Raw genomic sequence first — 18,574 nt, forward strand, 5'->3', positions numbered from 1 at the left:
TTGGTCATTTGGATTAATATGTTCAACTGATGCTCTAACAACGCCTACGTCATCTGCAAGCAACTGGAAGAGATTCTAAGCAACGCTCAAACTCACAGGCTTGAATAATTCAGTGGTTCACGTTCTTAAGACTTCTGCTTAAATCGGACACAACACTAAAAAGATCCACCAGGTTGGGGCTACACATCGGGTCCGTTTTTCCGGTTATCACCGTCCGCCCACTGGGAAACCACACCCGCAAGCGCACCTCTGTGTCCACCGCGCTGACGCGAGGGGGCGGCGGGCTTTCCTGACGGGCTGGAACGAGCGACGCCTTCCGCATTCGTCACTTCCGTGTGCACTGCGGCTTTTGACCGGCTACGAGCTAGGTTCCTATTTCTGGCTTCTGACTTCTCACCTGCACGCAGCTCGCCTTAAGCGGCGCTCAGAGCGGGGACATGAGTGTTCCGGTGCCACCGCCCCCGGACGGGGTCCTGACCGGGACCTCCGGCAGCCTGGAGGCCGGCGAGCCCACGCTGGGTACGGCTGTTCTGCAGGGCGACTGCCCACCTGGGCCGGGACCGAGTGTGTGGGGGGGGGACTCCAGCGCAGGCTGCCCTCTTGCTTTGGGCACCCACGAGCGGAAACCTTGGTCCTCACTGTTGGGTGCGGTCGGTTTTTGAGAATTTTAAGTTTGTGTTGTTTTTTGACTATGTGTCATAGCGTCAGTGGTTGGGGATGGGTTTGTCAGAAAGAAGGTCGATTTGCAGAGAACTGTCCAATATTGGTTACTCATGAAATAGTCTGACTTACTTGGTGGCATTATTTTACCCGTCACCCATCATTACCTACTCCAGCAGTCGTCCCAACAGTTCCAGGAGAGATTTGAGCATCAGTGCTCGAACGCATCCATTAATTTACTGTACAGCCAGGTGAACACTATTCCTGTATACCATTGTCTCTGTGAGATTGAGACTATCACCATTCAAAGCATTTTCTGTGCGCTTTGGTTCATATGAGGGACCCTAGATGAGGAAGGCTTGTCGGACCCGTAAATAATTTCTTGGTTCCAGAAATAGGAAGCTACAAACAACTCTCAGCATTTCCTGACCCTGCTTTTCTTAATGACGTGTTTTCCTGGCTTGTTCAATTATGTCTGCAAATATACTGTAGTATCTACTTGCAGCTTGGGCCATTCGTGGTTTTGCACAGAACTCACAAACAGCATGGATATAAATTAAAGCCGATTTTAGAGAGCGGGCGAGAGACGGATAGGTGCTGCAGATTGATCTGGGACTTCTTGCTAAACAAGTGCTCTTTCGCAGAGCTGCCTGATCTTCTGTTAATGGCGTGAGGTTACTCACATGAAACTTTGAAACTGCGTTCTGCTCTTCTTTTGACTTCCTTCTCCTTAGTGCAGAGGGTTCTGTGTTTGCACCCTGGAGCCACTAGTTCTGAAGCCAGTTCACCTATAGTCTTTATTCTTCCAGTGTTGTCTGTTCTGTTGTTACAGTTCTGCTCCAAGAAAGCCCAGTCATGTCATTCCCTTGCTTAGAATCCCTAAATGGCTTCTTACCACTTACAAAGTTTATATCCATAAAATTGACGCACAGGGATCCTTACAGGCTGGCTGTATGGTATATGTTAACAGTTTACTGTTGCTATGCTGTGTGTGCCCATGATTCAGACATATTTTATTCCCATTTTTTTCTCATTTTTTTTTCTCCTAACAATGTTGCGTCCCTTCCGCTCAGATTTGTATCCATTTGGAAGTGGTGGTTGGTGAAAGTTGGGCCATCTTTTAGGAGGTTTTTGCAATGTCAAAGATTACACAGATGTTTTGCCCAGCTGTTTTCTAAGAATTTATTTCGTGGAAACAGGAACGTGCAAAGATTAGCTAGGAATATCACTGTAGCTTCCTAGCAGCTAGAAGGTCACAAACATTTTCACTGTTTGAAATAGCAAAAAGGGAAAATAATGTAATCTATACACAGGAGACTGGGTCGACTACTATAGAATTTTGTTCTGCTAAGAAGAACCGAGTAGATACGTATACATTGCTGCAGAAATATCTCGAGGAGGTATTTAAAAGTTGCCACGTGTGGCGGCACATGCCTTCTCTTGGGAAGCTGAGGTAGGAGGATCAAGGCCAGCCTAGGCTGTTTGGCAAGACTTTGTATTAAAACTAAAATAAAAGACCTTTATTATAGTATGTTTCATTTACGATGAAAAGACCCTGTGCATGACTGGGTAAAGACAGTTTCTAGATGTCTGTGTCATAATCCTACAGAGTGACTTCATTGGAGTTAGGCCATGAGAAGGACTGTTCTTTTTCCGTTGGGCCTTTCTAAGTTTTTGCAGTGATTAATAAAGAGAACAAAAGGAAAGGACATGAAGGCGTTCAGTGTCTTCAACATCCAGACGACCTTTAGAAATCATCTCAGACTCCATAACAGTTCTGGTAATGACTTTGCATACTCCCCTCTATTGTGCCTACCAGGGAGGAGGATTTACCTTATTTATTGTTATGACTAAAAAATTAATACATGGTACGTGTTCAGCAATGTTCATTGTGTGAATCTGGTAAGGACCCCTCCTTTTTTTTTCTAGTCTTCTACAATGAAGTACTTGGAACTTAGCAACTAAATATGTATAAAAACATTAACTGAAACCTACCCAATGATTAATAATAGTTAGAATGGGAAAGGGAGGCCCATGAGTTAGAGTTAGAGTGTGTATGTGTGTGTGAGGGTGGCTGTAGGTGAATTTGTTGTTACGTCTTAAAATATCCTTATTGGGTAAGTCTTCCTCTTTGCTATTTCATTTTTGGTTTGGAGTGTTTCAGTTTCTGTTTACTCTTTCCCATTTGAATTCTGCCTTGCAGTTTTGAAAATTCTAGTTTGTGTCTTTAGGGTTAAAATTGAAATTGTACAATTTTATCTTGATTTTTCTAAAAGTTTGAATATGAGAGCTTGTTTTCCTTAGCCTTTTCTGAATTTAAATCTGTGATGAGCACGCCGAGAACTGTAGTAATGTGTGTGAAACACTCTAGAAAGTCGTCTAATTTGATTTTTAAAAGAATTTTTTTAGGCCGGGCGGTGGTGGCGCATGCCTTTAATCCCAGCACTTGGGAGGCAGAGGCAGGCGGATCTCTGTGAGTTCGAGACCAGCCTGGTCTACAAGAGCTAGTTCCAGGACAGGCTCCAAAACCACAGAGAAACCCTGTCTCAAAAAAAAAAAAGAAATTTTTTATTTTCATTTTCTGTGTGTGTTTTTCCTACATGTATGCATATGTATTATGTGTTACCCTGGTGACCTTGGAATCCAGAGAGGATGTTAGATCCTTTGGAACTGGAATTATAGATGGTTGTGAGCTGCCATGTGGTTGTTGGAAACAAAACCTGGATTCTCTGTAAGAGCATCCAGTGCTCCTAACTGAGTCACCTCTCCAGTCCCATCTTAATTTGATGGTAACGGTTGTTACCAGACTATAATTGATGACAGATGTGCCCGAGCTTAATGTTAATTATGAAGTGCTTTTGGGATACAATTTTAGCGCAGTGAACATTTTACCTTTTTCTCATTCAATATCCATGATTGTAAAAACCTTATAAACATTCACTGACTTTGAAACGGCTCTGTACTTTTTTCCTGGAAATAGTAATTGATGAGTATTCATCTTAGATATTTGAATGCCTGGAAAAGGATGAGACATCATTCCTGGCATCAGGTCTAGATTAGCCCATAACATGATTAGAATACACTATTTCCTGTAGCAAATTAAGGTGCTGAATCTCTTTTTTTTTCCTCTGAATTGAGTCATCACACATCACTGAACTTGTGTTAGTAGGCCTAGGTTCTGGGTCCCTGTTTCCCAGCTGACTTTCCTAGCATTGACCCTGGTTCACAGAAGGTGCTGAGTCTTAACTGATAAATGATAAACAACCCCCTTTAATATGTAAATATACTGAGCAAAAAATGCCCTGCAGTTTTATTTCTTTTGTGTTCAAAACTTTTTTTTAGATATGCCTTTTTGTTTATATAATTTCTTCAACAGTTTTTATTCTCTACTTGGTTGTGAGTCTAACCTTTAATGACTGAGCCATCTCTCCAGTCCTCCCTGTAAGTTTTCATTCTCTCTCTCTCTCTCTCTCTCTCTCTCTCTCTCTCTCTCTCTCTCTCCTCTCTCTGTGTGTGTTGGGGGGTATTCAGTGTGTTCTGTGAAAGTCAGAGAAAGTTGTCAGGTTTCTCTCCTGCTGTGGTGGGTTTCTGGGTTGGATGTGGATGTCACGTGGTTGGCTCACCTAGGAAGCTCTTTGACCCACTGAGCTGCCTCATCAGCCTCTAGTTATGTAATTTCTGCACGCTTTTCAAAGCATTGATGCATTAATTCAGTGACGGTTAACTCATCCTTCAATCTGACTCCTTGGCAAACACAGTCTAAATTTCACATAACGTAAAATTTGAATATGCTAATGTTTGTTTACTCTAGACTTTATTCTGTACTTGCAGCTTAAAATTATTTTTTTTTTTCCAGGTTTGGTGATACGCAGCTCAGAGGGCTGAGGCAGGGGGATTGAGAGTTCTAGGCCAGCATGGAAACCTTGTTTCAAAACAAGAAAAGCTCAAAACAACACAGAAACCTTTTTTGCCATGTTTAGTGAAAGCTCAGCAGGCACACATGTAAAAGAAGCCACTGCTGTATTGGGAGAGGTGTGCTTCCTTCACTCCTGTGTGGGCTCTCCCTCCTCCCTGGCTGAGCTCCCCCAGCCTCCCTGCAGTGCAGCAGCATTAGAGCTTCCTAAATTTGGTTTTCTCTTGAGCACAGGTTTGAGTGATGCGTCTCCAGATGAAGGACTGATAGAGGACTTTGCTGTGGAGGACAAAGCTGTGGAGCAGCTGGTGGGAGGCCTGCTGTCCCACTACTTACCAGATCTGCAGAGGTCAAAGCAAGCCCTCCAGGAACTCACGTAAGCCAATGGAAAGCCAGCTGTGCTTCCTTTCCTTCTGTCACTTGGTAGTGGCATGTGACAGTGGTATGACAGTCTTATCTTTTGGAACATTGATCATGGCTCATTTCTGTGTTTTGAAGATGGGATTCATGGAGTAACTCATAATCTAAATGTAAAAGGTAAAGCAGATACTCCTAAAGAGTCTAGTTTCATTGTGGGAAACTTGGAGAATGAGTGTGTGTTTGAATAATCTGTGCCTTTGAATGAATTGGTCTCCTCCACTAAATCTAATGTGTGTTCAGGCTCTTTGTAGTTTATTGTCCTTTTAAAAGCATAACAGCAGCGACGATCATCTCTTTCATGGATGATACTTGTAATTTGTGTCCTTTTTTCTTATTTGATCTGGCCGATGGCTTTTATTGATACTAAAGCTTTTTATTTTTATTGCTTACCCCTACACTCCCCCCCACTGTTTTCCAGTTGTGACCTCTTGTCTTTTGCTGTTCTGTCTTTGGCAAGCTGCTGGGTATTCTGTTCTCCACTCTGTGCTTCCTCTTCTGTCTTCCCTAGTCTGACGTGAAGGGACCTGTTGGTACCCTTCACCAGGCCGGATGGTGACCATATGATTGCCCTCCAGCCTCGTTGCTAAGTCACTTTTCATCACTGCTCTTTATTTTTATAACAAATCACACTTTATTTTCTCTTAGAATGTTCATTTAGGTGACCCTTCTGTGTCACTGAACCCTGGAATCATATTTGATCAGGAGAGGAGTAGGAAGGAAGTTAGCTTCCCTCCCTCATTTGAATCCAGATGTTAACAAAGCAGTTGTCTGGTCTGACCTCGTGTGGATGAGAGTTAGGTCAAGAGCAGAAACGTGACTCTCCAAGGCCACACAGCTGTGAGGGAAAGGCCTCAAGTGCTTCCCAGTGCCCGCTCATCCCCCAGCTGCTCGGCTGCCCTGGAGGACGCTCTGTCCTTCGGCACTACATCTTCTCCAGTGCCACATCAGGAAGCTCTGCTTCTAATTGGCTTTGTGAGAATGCTCCAAGTTTTAGAGAAAATTGAGTTTTGTGAGCAGAATGCTATAAAAGAGAATGTTTTGGGGGAGAATGCAGAATGTTGTTACAGTAGTAAAATACTTAGAATAATCTGGTTATTTTAGTGAAGCCTGACATTGTGACAGAAGTGAAGCATGCACTTAGCTGTCAGAATACATCTTTGAAATATGGTGTTGAGAGATTATTCTGAGTGTCTTAGAGAGGCACTGTATTGACAGCTGGGTTTCCAGCTTTGTGTGTTAGCTGGGATAAATGTGATTCCTTGTAATGAACCAATACTTAGAATGTAAAGTTTGCTTTGTCTGTGTGATTTTGTTTCAGACAGAACCAAGTTGTGTTGCTAGATACACTGGAACAAGAGATTTCAAAATTTAAAGAATGCCATTCTATGTTGGACATCAATGCTTTGGTAAGTCTGTTCTTGCTTGTAACTGAATGAGATTTTATTTTAGAAAGGCTTTATACCTCTGCATTTTGGTGATCTTATCCTCCAACTTTCATGTGTAGAATTTCTTTTTCACAGGGACTCTTGGTTGCTTTATTAGATTCCCATGGTTTCTGGCGTTCACATGCTGAACATGTATTAGGAATTGAGCTTATTTATTTGTCTGTCGAACGATCTCACGAGATGATGACGTGAAAACAGAGTGAGGGACATTTGAGACACAGTGTTTACCATTAAGGAAAGTGCAGTCCTTTTTGAAGGGTCAGTTATATGGTTTCTTTTATTAGTATTTCTTATGCCATGGTGAGATGGACATGTTAAAGATGAATAATTGGATAGTTTGATTTCACTAGATGCTCCTGGGAGAACAAAGGGACTTAGCATAGGCAAAGTCATGTTGCTCCTGACCTTCCTGGACATTAGGAACCGCAGCAGATTCTGTGTGACAAGGAGGATCAGATCGTTTCCCTGTGTAACCACCAGTGTTCGCTAGCCCTGACGGCCTTGGTGCAGAGAGTGCAGTCTTTTCAGCCGCTGACTGACATCTTGTGGAGGAGGTGAACATGGCCGCACTCACTCTTCTTTTCCTTGGCATTGGCGTCCTGATCAAATGGGTATTTGTTGACTGAGTGAAAGCTGAACAAATGAACAGAATTCTGGAATGGACAGAACTGAGTTTTTCACTTATTTCTTCTCTTTGCCCAAGAGTGGTTTTAATTCTCACATAGGAATTGGAAACAGGAATGCCCTGAAAGCTACACATATATGGTCTGTGAGCTGACTTTACTAACTGTTGTGTGAGAGGCAGCCTCTCGCTCCAGGCCTGTTTCTCATCCCTTGTCTCTGTTTCTGAGAGTAAGGTTCCTTTTCCGTTCTCTGCCACTCTCTGGGCCTCCATCACTTCTCTATCCTCAGCTTCTCCCAGCAGGATCGTTTTGACGGCAGACTGTGATGCAGAGTGTACTTTACCTCTAGGAGAACAGTGTGTGTCCTCTAGTGGCTGTGTTGACATTCTGACTGCAAAAGCACAAGAAACATGGCTGGATTTATTGGCCATTCTCTCAGAATCTGTGCCGTAGCTGCCATTTTCCTGACAGGAAGACACATTGCTGGCTTGTTCTTTCAAAAAGGCAGTAGTGACTGTTTTAATTTCTGGGTTATGTGGTATATTTTTGAAGCAAAATGTTGTTTATAATTTTGTTAATATAAATATGTTTTATGTTTAATAACGTGTGTGTGTGTGTGTGTGAGAGAGAGAGAGAGAGAGAGAGAGAGAGAGAGAGAGAGAGAAGAAAGAGAGAGGGAGAGAGAGAGAGAGAGAGAGAGAGAGAAGAAAGAGAGAGGGAGAGAGAGAGAGTGAGTGTAGTCCTGGCTGATCTGGAACTTACTATCCAGACCAGTCTGGCTTCAGATTCACACAGATCTAGCGCCTTTGCCTCCTGAGTGCCAGGATTAAGGAGTGCACCATTACACCCATCTATAATAACTTTTTTTTTTTGGTCAACTGAATTGAATCAGATGTTTTCAAAATCCTGCTAATGGTTCAATGAAATCTGTATCATCAAACTTAAAGTATGTACACAATTGAGGTTCTAAAGTTTACCAGTTCAGGAAGGATGAGCTGTAGTGTGGACGTAGTTGTCAGTCTTGGCATTTCCTGCTATCTTACCTGACTCTGTTCAGTTCACAGAAGCGAAGCACTATCATGCCAAGCTGGTGAATATAAGGAAGGAGATGCTGTTGCTTCATGAGAAAACATCCAAGTTAAAAGTGAGTAGGAACCCTTGGATACCCTTTTTACGTGGAATTTTATTTTTCTCCAGTGTTCATGTTTTGACGTTTTATACTTCTGGGTCCAGTAGATATCAATTCATGCTACATTATTTCCCTTTAAGATTGAAGTCTTTTGATTCCTCTGCTAGTAGCTGGGCTGATAGGTTCATCTCTACATGTGAAGTGAGTGGGGAGTAAAGTTTTCATTGTCGTTCTAAATTAAGGGGGCCTTGAATTACTCCAGATAAATTTAAAAGTTAAGCATGGGCTTTGTTGATATGTATTGACTAACTTGAGTCAAACATTATTATTTTTAAGTTCTGCCGTAACTGTAACCCTTGACTGCCCCCTCCTTTACCCCCCAATCTCTCTACAGAAAAGAGCACTTAAGCTCCAGCAGAAGAGGCAGAGAGAAGAGCTGGAAAAGGAACAGCAGAGGGAAAAGGAATTTGAAAGGGAAAAGCAGCTGACAGCCAAGCCAGCCAAAAGGACATGAGCAGCCTAGCTGCGGGTGTTCGCTGCCCTGTCGCACTCCCCGGATCTCCAGTGCTGTACACAGAGAGGGTGCAGATGGTACCTTATGCCGTGGGCATGTTAGAAGTCCTTCCCAGGGTTGCTGTATCTCTGTGATTTCATTTCTCTTCACTTAAGAAGCCTTGTTTTTGATATTTGCATTTTCAACTTTTGCTTAATTTTAAAATTTATTATTTTGATTTTAAGTCATTTGTAAACTGGAAAACACTTTGGTTTTTACTGGAGTCTGGACACTAGTTCAAAATGAGTACAAGTGCTTGGGCTTCTTGAGAATTGATTTTATAGTTTCAGTTTCTCCTCCTATGATGACAGGCCTTTCCTGCTCTGCAACACTGAGTTCTGGCAATTGCTTTTCATTGCTTAAAGAGAAATTCCAGTTGTCTGGCTACAGATCTCCTGGGAAGAAAGCCGCCGAGCCTTTGTGAAGAACACAGGACATGTGTGTACCCGGAAATACCAGCATGATAGATATGGGTCAGGAGAGGGAGTGCTGGACAGACTCTTGAGCCATTCTGTTTCTCAGGGCTGGTGCTTAGGCAGGTTCCATCCGTTCCTAAAGCTGTGCGGTGATGGTGGACCCGCCAGATGCTCTGATGGGCAGCACGCTTGTGCTAAGTCATCCAGTGCAAGAGTGTGTTGTGCTTTTTCTTTATTACTCGGACAGGGTTTCTACAAAGCCCTGATGTCCTGGAGCTCACTCTGTAGACCAGGCTCATCGAGACCCACCTGCCTCTTATCTCCAAGTGCTGAGATTAAAGGTGTGTGCCACCACGTCTGGCTCAGGGCTTTTTAAAGTAGAGTAAAACCCGCTGTTGTTCACATCATGTGTAATCACAGGGTTGGTGGATGTCAGTAAACAGTATATAGAAGAGGCAGCGTGAGACCTTCAGTTATATTCTTTTTTCTATGCTTTGAAAACAAAAAAATTAATTTACTGTACTCAGTGTTTAAATCCATGACAAGTACTTCACCTGTACACATAAAATTACTAAATTATTTTATCAGACACCTTTTAATATACAATATCTACACCTATTGAAAAAGGAAGTAGGAAAGTATTAATAGATAAAAATATAGCATATAGACAGAGTACTTCTGTATTCTAGCCTTGTTTGAGTGACAGGTAAGGAAACTTGTTACAAGTCATAATGCCACCATATCAGCTAGGAAAAGACTGCAGCATCTCTGAGTCACCTGGGAAAAGCCTGTTTTGCTTTTGGAAATAATTAATCATAGGTTTATATTTATTAAGTGTATCCTTAATCCTTCCGTCACTTTAGAAACCCATAAAGTTAGCAAACTAAGCTACATTTTAGTAAATATTTTGATCCCAGAAAGCAAAACTGGGCAACAGACGTATATACAAAGTACACAGTTGAAGTTTTTGGACGAAAGGCAACAAGAATGTTACTGGCTGAGTAGCTCTCCTAGTCCAGTCCTATCAAACCGTGGCTCACAGCGGGCAGATGAGCATGCCCAGCTGCTGCTGCTGTGTAAATTCTTTTCATGATGAATCTATATAAATAATGCTATGGTTAGGCTAGTAATAGAAAAATACTATCTGTAGCATGCTATAATTAGAGAAAGTTAATGGTATAAAACAAAGAAAAATAATTTATGCTTTTTACTTGTGAGGAAAAATGGCAAAAATATTGTGATATTTATTACCTTACAATAAATTTTCATTGATTTTAAGTTGAGCCACGGCGATTAAAGCCTTACGGCATGACTTTATGTGCCATCAATTCATTAGACAATCAGCAGATGTATAGCCCTTGAATTTTCCAAAACCTTAGTTTTTCATGTGTAAAGGAGGAAACCAGAGTAGGGAGCCTCAGAAACAGAAATGTCGAAGGTACCGTGTATCTGTACAACTCAGAGCTTCAAAATACAAGCATCATACATATGAGCAATAAATAAGTCAGACCTATGTCATCAGATAACAAGATAATGACTAATCAGCAGCATGAAAAAATCCAATTGCCGCTCTAAAATTATTCATAAAATAGAAGGTACACCCATGTTTTGAATGCTGGCTACCTAAAAAAAATTGGAATACAATTTGTCCACCAAAAATATATCTGTTTTAAAGAGTCATTTGTAAAACATAAACCCAGCCTTATATGTACGTTTTCTTTTCTTAGGAAAAGGGCACTTAGTGTATAGCTAAGGCATTCAGAACATAAAGATCCTGTTGACTTCCCTATTTGGAAGAAGGTATTCTATGCAGTTTTGAATTTATATTTATAAAAATATAAATATGTCTGACAGAGATGGCATAGTGCCTGCTGCAGAATCCATTGTCAAGGCCACGAAAACAATACTGACTCTGTTTCGTTCTTAGTTGCCAGAAACTTCCCAAATCATAAGAAAAGATAAGGTATTCTGGGTCTTCAGAAGTGGGCTCATAGTCTTTTGTTGTCTTCTCGTAGCCATTCAGTTTCAGCCAGCAAGCCTTCATTCACTTGAGAATCTTTCCAGCAAAGAGTGCATTTCATTCAGCTGTATATGAAACTCTTTAATCATCTCACTTGCAAATTCGCAGTGTCCTAAAGCAAGCGCCCCTGAAGTCATCCAAGGTTTCCTGTATCATGTTCTAAATGAAGCGGATCTGAGCAGAGGTCGGTGACACATTGGGCTGACTGGTCCCAAGGCTATCCACTATTGTTTCTGAGCGTCAGCTGGCTACTCCAGCAGTGACAGAGGATGCTACCTTTGGAACTGGAGTTGAGGATCCATTGACTGAGGACTTCAGTTTCCTTTTTTGGCTTTTTATATTTTTCAAGATTTCTTGTTTGGTTACATGATGGAGAGGTATTTCGAATTCCTGGTTCAGTACCAGAGGAGATCAACTTTGCAAACTGCTTTAGGAGTCCTTTGGCTCCTGCTTCTTCCCCAGGTATGTTCTCTTCGCCTCAGCTTCCAGATCACGGCTCTCACTTTCTTCTTTCCCTGGAGATCCCATGAGGACAGAAGAGCACTGGAGTGTAATACCAGAGTGCTGGAAGTGACTGGATTTTTTTCCTCAGTGGGAACGCTGAGTTCAACTATAGTAGAAAGTCAAGGCCATCTCCTTTGCCTACAGATTCATCACCTCTGTTGAGTATAGCATCGTCTCTGACTGGTGAGAACATGTCACCTAAACTACTTTCCCTCGTATCATCAAAGCTGGAGAAATCTTGACTTATTCCACCGTCTGTTTCCTTGAAATATCTATTTATGCTTCGAGAAGACAACCTGCTTTATCCTGAGCAGCAATGACTCCTTTGGCCATTTCTGTCGTCACAGGCTATGGGAGAACTGTGGCAATGGAAGGGGCAGTTGCTTCTCTGACGGCCCTACTGCTGCTGGGTACAGCAACACTCCGTTTGTTCACTGATGTGTGCTTATTTGAGCAGCCATTATTAAAACTTGCCTTTGTCAGAGACGTGGAATACTGAAATGCTCTGCATTGTACAGATGTCTTGTGGGCTCTGATGGTTTTTACAGGTGATTCAGCTTACGTCATACTGATATATTTTCCCACGGGAAGATCTAATGGCCCAAGTGGCTTCATCATGCATAAAATCTACTGAGGTCAGGGGAGTGTTGGCTCCTAAAGTTCTCACCAGCTTCTTACTTGAAGTGTCATGGAGAATGATTCTTTTTTCCAGGCCGATGGTTATAAACAGCAGTTTATTTACAGGAGAGAAACATGCCTGAAGCTGGAGCCTTGCGTGTCTTGTCAAAGCTACGGTATGAGCTCTGACTGTTGACATCCCAGAGGGTTACTGTTCCATTATCTGAAACACTGCCAAGGAGAGACTTCTTAAACGGAGTACTTCACATGCCGGATGGGCAGGTTACTTCCGTGGCCAAAAGGTGTACTGGATGTATTCATGGTATGCTGTGCAAAACAGTCTCACTACTGAGAGAGACCCAGAAGCAATGTAGCAATCATTCCAATTGTATGCCACACAAGTGACTTCCCCTTTATGATCCTTAAGAGCCCGATGAACTCATTTTGATTTTAAATCCCCAATATTAACAGTGTTATTTAGGCCTCCACTTGCCAAATACATTGATGTGGAATCAATACATGTCTGCTTTTGGCCTTCAGCAAGCTCTAAAAGTGGGACAGATTTACCTTTGCCACTTGACACCACCATTTTGTGACCGCTGTAGGTTGCTGTCACTAAGAAGTTATCATTGCTGCTCCAACATATTGAATTGATTCCATGTGGTGACGTGTGGCGGTTGAATTTATCCACCAATGCCATACATGAAGCATCCCATATTTTAATATCGTTGCCTGATGAAGCAAATCTAAGGTTTTCTTGTATGACCCAGCCTCTCAAGCTTGGGACCCACACTCCCTGTTAGATACCTTCAGTTATATTCTTGATGTGCTATGTGGGGACTTACTCTGTACGGCAAATGAAGTTTCATTGTTAGAAATCAAGCGTGTGTTAGTATACTTCCCCATTTAGTGTTTCATACACAACTGGGCTCCGTCCCTACTGTGTATGAACAGTGCAGAACTACAAAGTAGGCAGTAGTCTTTTATACTCCATGTTACACCTTTAGTATGCTGGAGTCACTACCTCTGATCTCATGCTGACTCTAAAGATCAGATCTTTAGTGATGAAGAGATCACTAAAGATGAAAGATGCTAAAAAACTTGTTGGTTTAAAGGCTTAAGTACTTTGAAAGAACCTTTTCTTTCTTTTTCTTTTCTTCTTTTTTTTTTTTTTTTTGGATTTTAGAGACAGGGTTTCTCCGTAGCTTTTTGGTTCCTGTCCTGGAACTAGCTCTTGTAGACCAGGCTGGCCTCGAACTCACAGAGATCCGCCTACCTCTGCCTCCCGAGTGCTGGGATTAAAGGCGTGCGCCACCACCGCCCAGCAACACTTTTCTTTCTTTAATGAATGAATGGTAGTCCCACAAATCACTGCTCTGACCTTCTGTTTAACAATACGACTGTGTCTGTTTGAAAGGCTCTTACTCTAGTCACTTGCTGTCACTGCCAGAGCAGGCGTCTCTAGAACTTGCAGGACAGTGTCATTACAGAACTTACTGTTATAATATCTGACATCTGACAAAGGCTGTAAATTGTTTTTCGCAGTGATTTTTGACTGATGGTATTGGTGATTTAAAATACTGTTCCAAGACTTTCCTTAGTCTATTGAAGTGAATCTATTATTTGTTTTGCTTAAAGTTTTCTCCAGTGATTCTGGTGTACCTTAAAGGATAAGACACTCCCAGGTCTAGTCGCCACCAGCAGGGTTTTCCACACTAAAGCGTGTGTCCTTTTCACCTGGGAACTTGAGAGAATATCAACATCCTTAGTTTGTACTCACTAGTTCTGATGTGGAGCCCATGGAAGTTTTAGAGTGCTAAAGACAACTCTGGCGCAAGGAACTGGTAGCGTAGGTAGTTCAGTGACTACAGTTCTAAGGGATGGAATGGTTTCAAAGCTACCCAGCAATTTGTGGAATTCATATTAAACTTAAGAAATAAGTTGTTCACTACTGCTTTTGATATATAATCAGATTTAAAATAAACCTTAGCTGGCAGGAAATTATAAGAGCCCTGGTTAATTAATTGAACTTTTTGATCTATAGCAAAATAGATCATCTTATATGAATAAATGACAAGGCACATGTGTTTTCAGAATTAAGTTTTAAAGACTTTTAAAATATCAAAAAGAGGAGCTATAGAAATGGCTCAGCAGTTAAGAGCACTGACTGTTCTTGCAGAGGACCCAGGTTCAATTCCTAGCACACACATGGCAGTTTACAACTGTCTGTAACTCCAGTTCCAGGGGACCCAGTGCCCTCAACTGTCCTCTGCCTGCACCAGATACACATGTGGTACACTTATTCACATTTGAAAAGCATTCATCTACATAACCTAGAAACAGATAAATCTACAAAAACCATATGTAATTATCCATTATTTTAAGGTTATTGGTTAGTCAGAAATGTGATAGGTGATCAAACCCTAAAACTTTAGCTGTATTTCACATATAACCTTATAATAGTCTTGCTGTGTTTTTCAACAAATAGAAATTGGTTGGAAAAAAAGTTGTGCTTGTTTTGAAACAATATTAGATATATACAGAGCTGAAATGTATGGTGTTCATTTTGTGTTGACTTTGTCTTGAGTAACATGTAAATAAGCAGACGTTGAATGTAATGTAATATGTCCACTGTGAGTTTTATTGGTACCAATTGTATGCCCAAATACCTTTGTCTGATTTTGATTTTATAAATGAAAACTACTTTTTATGCATCTAATAAAACATCAGAATCATGGGGTTTTATTTGTCAAGAACTATTCTGTACACATCAGTATGTATTTGTATTTATGTACATTACTCCAGACTTCTGACTGTTTTACCACCTCTCCTATTTTGTTCCTCTTCATGTCCTCTGTATACTAAATAATCTTTATATCTCATTAAAAAATTCCAGCACTCAGGAGGCAGAGGCAGGCAGATCTCTGTGAGTTCGAGGCCAGCCTGGTCTATAAGAGCTAGTTCCAGGACAGGCTCCAAAGCTACAGAGAAACCCTGTCTCAGAAATAACAACAACAACAACAACAAAACCAAATTGCCAGTCCATGGGCTGCAGAATTCTAACTTGGCTTGCAGAGGACCCAGGTTTGGTTCCCAGTACATCAGGTGTGGTAAGGAGGCCACTTGTTTGTTTCCCAGCCACCCAGACTTCTGAAATAATCACACAGAAACTGTATTAATTAAATCATAGCTTGGCCAATTAGTTAATTGTATTGTTAGCTAGCTCTTACATCTAGAATTAACCCATCTCCATTATTTTATATTTTACCACGAGGGGCGTGACCTACTGGCAAGGTTTCAGCATGTCTGCCTCTGGCAGCAGCTCCATGGTGTCTCGTTACTCTGCCTTCTTCCTCCCAGCATTCAGTTTAGTTTTCCCTGCCTACCTATGTTCTGTTCTGCTCTGCTATAGGCTCAAAGCAGCTATTCACCAGTGGCATTCACAGCATACAGAGGGGAATCCCACATCAACTCCCCTTTTCTGCTTAAATAAAAAAGGAAGGTTTTAGCTTTAACATAGTAAAATTACATATAGCAGAACAGGTATCAAGCAAGAATTACAGTTACAATATTTCTATCTATCTTTTATCATAACTAAGGAAAACTATAATTATAACTATCAATTCTTCAACTTCATCAAAGGCTGCAGAAAGATATAATATTACCTAAGTAAACAGGAAAGTATATTCAACAAAATCATAGAAGTAAACTTTCCTAACATGAAGATATAGGAAATAGAACACCAAATAGACTGGATCTAAAAAGTTCCTTCACCACATAATAAGCAAAACACTAAACATACAGAATAGAGAAAGAATATTAAAAGCTGCAAAAGAAAAAAGGCCAAGTAACATATAAAGGTAGACCTATCAGAATTACACCTGACTTCTCAATGGAAACAATGAAAGCCAGAAGGAACTGGTCAAGTATTATACAGACATTAAGAGACCATGAATGCCAGCCCTGCTATACCTAGTAAAACTTCCAGTAGCCACAGATGGACAAAACCAGATTGAATCAATACCTAGTCACAAACCCAGCACTACACAAAGTGCTAGAAGGAAAACTCCAACCCAAGGAAGTTGGCTACATCCACAAAAACACAGACAATATATGATCTCACAGCTACAAATCCCAAGGAAGGGAAAAAATGTACACAATAATACCAACAACAATGGAAACTAAAATAACAGGAACTAACAATCACTTGTCATTAATATCCCTTAATATAAATGGACTCAAATCACCTATAAAAAGACATAGGCTAACAGATTGGAAACAAAAACAAAATCCATCCTTCTGCTGCATACAAGAAATACAAAACAACAAAAACAAACAAAAATCTTCATAACATCATCTAGACTAGAATTTGACCATATATCTGAGTACGATGGCCTAACTAGGATGTTATATAGAACTCACCATCACAGTTGACTTTTGGCTTAAATTTAAATATTATTATTGATCCTAACACCTATCTGTCTGTCTATATCTAAATCTATATCTATCTATCTATCTATCTATCTATCTATCTATCTATCTGTCATCTATCTATCTGTCTATCTATCTATTCCATGCCTATGACAAAAACTGCATTACATAAATATAAAACAAAGATAATCACAATATATTTCTTGAAACCAGGACATGGCTAGGAGGCTTCTAATTCTTTGATAATTTAGGCTACTGTTTTCATTCTTAATTTATGTATAATTAGACTAAATACCGGGTCCCAAGATATTAGGGATCAAACCCAAAGAAAACAGATAGATTGGAAAGGAGAAAAATAGATGTCAAATACATTGCTGAGGTTTGTATTTTTTCCCATCAACTAGAGGTTTCTCAGATTTCTCGAGAATTAGCTTCTGGACAAAGTGGGCAATTGAGTAAAGGAGCAAGAGAAAGCATTTTTCACAGCTTGATAAACCACTCATGAGACAATGCTGCCATCTGGTGGTCCTATGTGGTATTCTGCTCCCCAGAACAAATTCTTACTGTACTTTTTCACTTGCTTTGATGGCATTTGGGTAATCCTTTCTTAAAGTTATTTTAGTTTGTTTTTGAGACAGAGTCTTAGGTACTCTATGTCAGCTTCAAACGATGATGATGATGATGATGATGCGTGTGTGTCATAGAGCACATGTGTAGGTCTGTCTATCTCTTTCCATCCTTGTGTGGGTCCCGGGTATTGAACTAAGCTTGCATGGAAAATTCCATTACACACAGCACCACCTCGTTATTCCTCAACTATAGTTTCTTAATATGAGTTTTTGCTTAAACAGTGAGATTCTAAAGATATACTTGACAGGATGTAAAGCTGCATTTTTCTAATTTTTTGAGTCTTCTAAAAATTGACTTGAGGGCTTGAAACCTTTCTTCTCTTAAAAACCATGACCAGTTAACTTATCACCATCTATCTAACTACCCACCTCTCGATCATCTATTCAGTTGTCTATCACCTATCTATCCCATCCCCATTTATCACTGACTAGGCTTAGATTTTTCCAAGGAAAGCATTGAATGCCTGCTTTAAGCAAAGATCCTGAAATGATCTTTGGTGGCCACCTCTTTCCACCTGCCTTGGCTGATTGGGTTTGGGGTGGGCTCTTGGTCCAAGGACAAACAGCCCATGGTCCAGCGCACTAGCCTGGTAGAAGTTCTGCCTACATGGGGCTCAGAGTGACTCTCATCGTCCTAGTCAGTGACTGTCTTGGGAATGTGTCCCAGAACACACAGAGAATCTCCTTTAGTAATCAGAGGAGAAGAGGGTGGGGATGCAGAATCCGAGAGTGGCTAGGCATTTGGGGGACCAGTCTGCAGTCCATGAATTTGTACGTCTTTTGAAGTGAACAAAGCAACCCCAGGTCTCATGATGCTTTGGGTTCTGCCTGGGTTCTGTGAAACCTGCTGCTACACTTCCTTTAGGATTTGGTTACTGGGATGTTTCCTGTTTTCTACATTTCAACATTTTTTCATAATATATAATATCCCACCCCTGTTCAATTTATAAGATAGCTTTATCAATTACCTATTCATTGCAACCATTTTCCATTGTCTTTTGGTAGTTCTAACATGTTACAGTTTTTAAAGAATTTTGCTTGCATGTATTATTTAATAATAGAGGGGCTACTTAGGGACCTAGGTATTTCTACACTCACTAATCCAGGAATTTGTAGAAAAATACATCAATGACCAGACTCTAGATTAAGTCCTGCTATCAGTCACAAAGTACTGTCTGTGTTATTTGTAGGGCGTTTCTCCGCCTTTATCCAA

The 18,574-nt window shown here is 40.9% G+C and overlaps 1 protein-coding gene and 1 pseudogene across 1 annotated transcript; one reads left to right on the forward strand and one right to left on the reverse strand.

The window, feature by feature from the left end:
• The first annotated feature begins 337 nt into the window (after positions 1 to 337).
• Positions 338 to 15,041, forward strand: Bloc1s6 (biogenesis of lysosomal organelles complex 1 subunit 6). Its single transcript, XM_075961998.1, has 5 exons — positions 338 to 519; positions 4,808 to 4,949; positions 6,312 to 6,399; positions 8,119 to 8,205; positions 8,585 to 15,041. The coding sequence occupies exons 1-5, from the start codon at positions 438 to 440 to the stop codon at positions 8,702 to 8,704; spliced, it is 519 nt and encodes a 172-aa protein (XP_075818113.1). The 5' UTR covers positions 338 to 437; the 3' UTR covers positions 8,705 to 15,041.
• Positions 11,136 to 13,016, reverse strand: LOC142843900 (protein NEDD1 pseudogene; annotated as a pseudogene).
• Positions 15,042 to 18,574: the final 3,533 nt, after the last annotated feature.

This window comes from Microtus pennsylvanicus, chromosome 2 (assembly GCF_037038515.1).
Source record: "Microtus pennsylvanicus isolate mMicPen1 chromosome 2, mMicPen1.hap1, whole genome shotgun sequence".
Taxonomy (NCBI): Eukaryota; Metazoa; Chordata; class Mammalia; order Rodentia; family Cricetidae; genus Microtus; species Microtus pennsylvanicus.